Genomic DNA, 6359 nt, shown 5'->3' on the forward strand with positions numbered 1-6359 from the left:
GATTTCATGAGAATTTTTACAAAATAAGCGTTATCTTTAAAGATTAAGAAAAATGTCCCAAAAATTTAAAGCATACAGAAATGAAGTTCCTCATTAAGGCTACGGAAATATTATGTTTGGTCCAACGTCAAGAGTAGTACCAGGTTTTGAGGTTAAGGGGCATGATCCAACTAATTTTGGACATTTCGTTACTATTTTATGCCAAATGATATTTTTTTTTCGATTTTAGGGAAGGGGAGCGTCCTGCTCGCTTCCAATCAAGTCCCGCTGATTCCGCCCCTTGTCGTCATAGTCAATCTACTTAGCACATCGACTTTTTAACTATTGGTCTAATGGCACTAGCATTTTTGGTGGCAAGTAAGAACAAAACACATTGATTGATTGTTGGTGTTTGACGCCCCAGTATGTAGCAAATAATGTCGGCCTCGACCGGGTACTTTGGGGTTCAAGGGGGAAATTGCCAAAAAGTTGGGGGTCAAAACTATGTATATGATAAATGTCTCTAACGTGCTTTTACATTAATTTCTGTAAATGTGATTGATTGATTGATTGATTGATTGATTGATTGATTGATTGATAGATTGACGAAACTCAGTTGCATCTTCAATAAATCAATCGAGTTTCAAGTAGCTTGTTTTCAACATTACACAAATTATCACATGTTTTGAGATTACAGATAAATAGATGGACTTTACACATTTACACATACAGATATGGCCGACATTCATATGAAACCGCCTTTTAAGCTGATAACCAGGTTTACGTGTCACCTTTCTTAGTATAAATACTACAACATGATACCATAACGTACGCTACAAATCTGTGGACTCATTGACAGTTCGAACAGGTTTTTCTAGTAAATTATATATTCATAGACTTTCAAATTCGGAGTTAATTATTTGAAAATGGTAAGTCATATTTAGAAAAAAAATTGTCGAAGATGGACCCAGAACGAGTCTTTCTGTGAGCCTAGAGGTGAAGATTTTGTATTGTCTTATAGTATATATATAATCGATCTTTCTCAAGTCATTCACGTATGTTATTTGCATGTTGAAGTTTTGTTCGTTTAACATGAAATTTGGAATTCTCCGATTTTCTTAGTGAATCCAGAAATTGACAGTTTATATTGATAAAAATTGAGAGCTTTTGTGGTAAACGTCAGTGAGACAGCAGTCCACCAACACAAGTTAACATAACCAAAATAGACAACTAGCGATAGAGGTAATCAAGGGACCATTGATCGACCAGCTCTGGATCACACAGGCTACCTATTATGAATAGATTAAACATAGACGATTAAACATCACACGACAAAATTATGAATACACAAAACTTCAAAAGAAATCTACCACCGTTAAAGAAAAGTCCACTGATGGTATTCAAGACTTGGATTAGGCGCATATAAACGTGTTGCGCGTTTTACGTTAGTTTTGCGAATATTAAATCCTTAAATCTTTAAATTAATTATATCTGTATAATGAGCGCTTGTAAATTTACAACTGCATCATGTATAGACATAACAATACTATGTACAGTCAAGGGCATACAAAACTTTTATATCAAAGAATTTTATCCGGAAAAAAAATTCCAAGAGGAGTAACACGTATTAATTACATTGACAAAATCAGGAGTCAAAGTCAGGTACATATATCCCGTTAAAACAAAATTTCGTGATATTAGGCTATAAAAATCATTTAATTTCAGATGAACATCTTATACAATATATTCTTCTTCGTCCACTTAAAGTGAATATAGTAGATAGTATAATCATAGTTCAAAACAATTTATATATCACATATCCAAGAAACATAATTTTTTAATATTATTTTAGCGAGAATGTATCAGTTTACACGTTGGACAAGCTGGAGTTCAAATGGGCAATGCTTGCTGGGAGTTGTACTGTATGGAACACGGTATCCAACCTGATGGTCAGATGCCTTCCGACAAGACCATCGGAAAGGCAGATGACACCTTCAGTACGTTCTTTAGTGAAACAGGTTCCGGTAAACATGTTCCAAGGGCCATATTTGTTGATCTAGAGCCCACTGTTGTTGGTAAGTTGCTATTTTTGCCTTAGTGATACTATTTCGGAAAATGATTTCAAATTTCAAGAACTGCAAACATTTCGCAATGCATTTACATTTTAGAAACAAGCAACAATAAACGCAGTATACATTCGAATATACTGACAATAAAAACGCATTATACAAAACTTTATTTCGGGTATGCTAAACTTTACACTTGAATGAATTAGAGTTATCTTTCTTTATATACTAGTATAAGTGTATACCGATTATACGTTTGGATATCATATTCCTTGAGGATTAAAAACATAAGAAATAACACATATCTACGTTAAAGATACAATTTTAAGAACATATACTTAAACTAGCAGCCAAACAATATTTTTTTGTTACACGTTACTCCAATACTACTTTACAATTGACTTCATATTTTGTCAGCAGCTCAACAATGATGAGTTGTAACGTGTGTGCGATTTTTGGACCGGATCTGTCAGACACTTTCTTCGTGTTTTCAAATATTTTGAATAACGACTGGTGGCATATGTTTAGTATTGATAAGATTTGTCTACTTGGTAGAAAACCCTCAATTATACATAACAGCTACTGTATGATTATTAATTAAGGAATTGTTTTTTTAAGATGAAGTCAGAACTGGACCGTATCGTCAGCTTTACCATCCAGAACAGCTCATCACAGGCAAGGAAGATGCTGCCAATAATTATGCAAGGGGACACTATACTGTTGGCAAAGAACTGATCGATTCTGTAGTTGATCGCATAAGAAAGCTTTCCGACCAGTGCACGGGCTTGCAAGGATTTTTAGTTTTCCATAGCTTCGGTGGAGGAACTGGTTCAGGCTTTACCTCTTTACTGCTGGAACATCTCTCAATGGACTTTGGTAAGAAGTCAAAGTTAGAATTTGCAATCTACCCGTCGCCTAAAGTAGCCACTGCTGTCGTGGAACCTTATAATTCTGTTCTTACAACCCATACAACGCTTGAACATTCCGATTGTGCCTTTATGGTGGACAATGAAGCTATATTTGACATATGTAAGCGTAACTTGGACATAGAAAGGCCATCGTATATCAACTTAAACCGTTTAGTTGCCCAAATTGTAAGCTCGATAACGGCTTCACTTAGATTTGATGGAGCACTTAATGTTGATCTCAACGAGTTCCAGACTAATCTGGTTCCATATCCGCGAATTCATTTCCCACTGGCTACATACGCTCCAATCATTTCTGCTGAGAAGGCTTACAATGAGATCTTATCGATATCACAGATCACAAATTCTTGCTTTGAAACTGCAAACCAAATGGTAAAATGCGATCCTCGAAATGGAAAATACATGTGCGTATGTTTGCTTTACCGCGGAGACGTGGTGCCTAAAGATATAAATGTTGCCATTTCTGCAATAAAAACAAAGCGGTCCATTCAGTTTGTTGACTGGTGTCCGACTGGGTTTAAAGTTGGAATAAACTATCAGCCACCCACAGTTATTCCAGGAGGTGATCTTGCAAAGGTTCAACGTGCTGTTTGTATGTTGAGCAACACAACCGCTATTGCAGAAGCTTGGGCTCGTTTGGACCACAAATTCGATCTTATGTTCCAGAAACGAGCATTTGTTCATTGGTATGTAGGTGAAGGGATGGAAGAAGGAGAATTCGCAGAGGCACGCGAGGACCTCGCTTCTTTAGAAAAAGATTATGAAGAAGTTGGCATGGACTCTACAGAACCCGAAGAAGACGAAGAATATTGAAACTTTTGATCTATCAATTTGATACTTATATATATATATATATTTACGAACATAATGACAATAAAACTTTATATGAAATATGCATGATACGGCTTGTAATTTTTATATTACAAACTCATAAAGTTTGTTCTCGTCGTACTTTGTGTTGGGTTATTAGTCAACCGCTTGTAACTAAGGTTACTTACCGTTTGAAAATACCAATTAAATTTCTTTATAAGACTCAAGATCAAAATATCCAGGTTAACTTAGCCCCTCGTTCTTACTTTTTTGTAATTAATTTAACCTCTTTTAATAAATTGGTTGTTGGTTGCTAAACGTCCAGTAGCAAATATTCTATGCATGTTCAGGACGAACAAATAAACAATATTATACAAAAGGTATAGGTCCTGTAATAGAGGACTTCCGGGATGAAGGTCGGGATATTTTGGACTGCCACTAGAAGTGAGGGTATATTGGATAGTGGTAGAAATTTTGCCTTGCAACAGGTCACTGACGGACACCAATAAGAGTTGTTGCAAGAGTTCTTATCGTGCATAGAATAAGCACTTTCTTTATACAATACATCGGATTTAACGTCCCCATTCTGAACAGACGTGGCTGCGTACTTTTACATACCACACAGACAAACGGACGCGCCACTTTGGCAAGGGTTTTACTGCCGGTAGATAGAAGACCAAAGTGACAATTTTTTTTTTTATTTACCAGACACCCTTGGGGTCTTTAAATAAAAAAAAATTACAGATATCCCAATTTCTAAACAATAGGAACTATAGTTCAATCTTTACTTTCTGAGCGTGTCAAAAACAGGTGCAACCGCAAGCTGATCTGTTTAAACAAATAATGAACTTTCAAAGGTGTTTTTAAGTGGGGTGAAAATGCAAGGCATTTTTTTCTATATATCCCTTTTCTTTTTAAACGGGGTTCGTGTTGCTCAGTCTTTAGTTTTCTATGTTCGGTTTTGAAGACTGTTGTTTGTCTTTTCGTTGTTTTTCTTTTTTTGCCATGGCATTGTCAGTTTTTCTTCGATTTCTCTGTTTGAATGTCCCTTTGGTATCCCCCGCCTCTTTTCTCCCTTCAAAGCTTTAGAAATGTAAACTAAGAATAGATAGAGTGTGAGCAAAATGTCATGGCAACATGGAGCCCAAACGTGAACCAACAGGGGTCAAAATTAAGGCGTTTTTGTCTAAAGTTTATTTTTGGCAAATGCACACCTTTCAAAAGATCCAACGGTCGTCTCTAATGTTCTATGTCCCCTGATTGGTTAGGTGTGTTGCAAACACATATACATTTGCAATTCCAGTTTGGCAGCATCAAGGATTTATATACAGTAGTATAGGGTTGTCTTTCTATATAAATCATTGGTACAGGGATGTAACTGTATTTTCGTTACTGTTGTCAAACTTTCTTTTTTCCTTTTTTGAATTGCCTTATCTCACTAGAAAAAAATCAATTGTCTTGATATACATAGCACTGATTTAAATAGAAAGTAAAATGCAACCCACAACATGGATGAGTGTGACTTTGAAGAGTATTAAATGCTCATTCTTGTTACATGTAAGTCAGTAGTGAAAACGTGATTTTGTTCCAAGATCACTGCAAAACAGTCATTTAGAAGTTCTTATGTATCTTCAACATAATTTTCCGGTGTCACTGCACCCCATATCTATAGATCATGTACAGGTCCATAATAACAGGGAAAACACTTAATGCAAAGGCGCTTTGGGAATGGATGCACTTTATCTATATATTTGTATTTTGTGATTTCATTTTTTTTTGTACATGTTCATTAATAATGTAACTTTTTCACTTATTTAATTTTTCTTGCTATTATTCCTATCGATTTTACAATAACAGTAGTTTATATATGATGCTCCTTTTTTCCTATTTTACGCGGAAAAGACAACAAAATAATAGCCGAGATGTTTTAGATCTATTGTTGACAAAATTCTGCAGGGCAAAAACAAATCTATAAGCTTCTTAAATGTTCGTCTATTAACCCCACGGTTTCCTCGAGCGATTTTGTTTCATATTTAATAATTTTTCTTTTGTCTTTTGTCTTTTTTGGTTTCAGGCAGAAATTTATCCTGATTGCATTCTATAAATAAAATTATGACGTGAAAATATACGATCTAATTACCATCGAATTTTATGCGGCATATTGGTAAAAAAAAATCATTTTTCGGTCCATCCCGTTACTGTTGTCCACTTCCAATTGCCACACAATTAAGAAGACAATGCCTTGAAACGCTATAAAACAATAACAATATTTAAATTGTAACTCGCAGAGTTTCAATATATTTTTTAATACTTCAATTACAGTAGTTCTGGGTAGTCTAGAAATTGTAGCGACACTGTCTGGGGTCGGTATAAATTTCTCATTCTAAGACTATGTTAGATATGTGATATCAGACTAATAAGTCTCTGGTGAAATATGATAGTCTCGGTTTAAGTTTCTATTTATTTTAGGACAGCTATATATATCTTTCCACAAAATGTGCTTTTTGTCTACTGTTTTGATGTTAGTTGTTTTTGTGTCTCGTACCGATCTTTCGGGTTAAGCCAATTGCTACTGATT

General features: G+C 35.1%; 1 protein-coding gene across 1 annotated transcript; it reads left to right on the forward strand.

Moving 5' to 3' along the window:
• The first annotated feature begins 817 nt into the window (after nucleotides 1-817).
• Nucleotides 818-3922, forward strand: LOC127708046 (tubulin alpha chain-like). Its single transcript, XM_052212840.1, has 3 exons — nucleotides 818-908; nucleotides 1832-2054; nucleotides 2664-3922. Exons 1-3 carry the CDS (start codon nucleotides 906-908, stop codon nucleotides 3782-3784), a joined length of 1347 nt encoding a protein of 448 aa, XP_052068800.1. The 5' UTR covers nucleotides 818-905; the 3' UTR covers nucleotides 3785-3922.
• Nucleotides 3923-6359: the final 2437 nt, after the last annotated feature.

This window comes from Mytilus californianus, unplaced genomic scaffold, assembly GCF_021869535.1.
Source record: "Mytilus californianus isolate M0D057914Y unplaced genomic scaffold, xbMytCali1.0.p SCAF_7, whole genome shotgun sequence".
Classification (NCBI taxonomy): domain Eukaryota; kingdom Metazoa; phylum Mollusca; class Bivalvia; order Mytilida; family Mytilidae; genus Mytilus; species Mytilus californianus.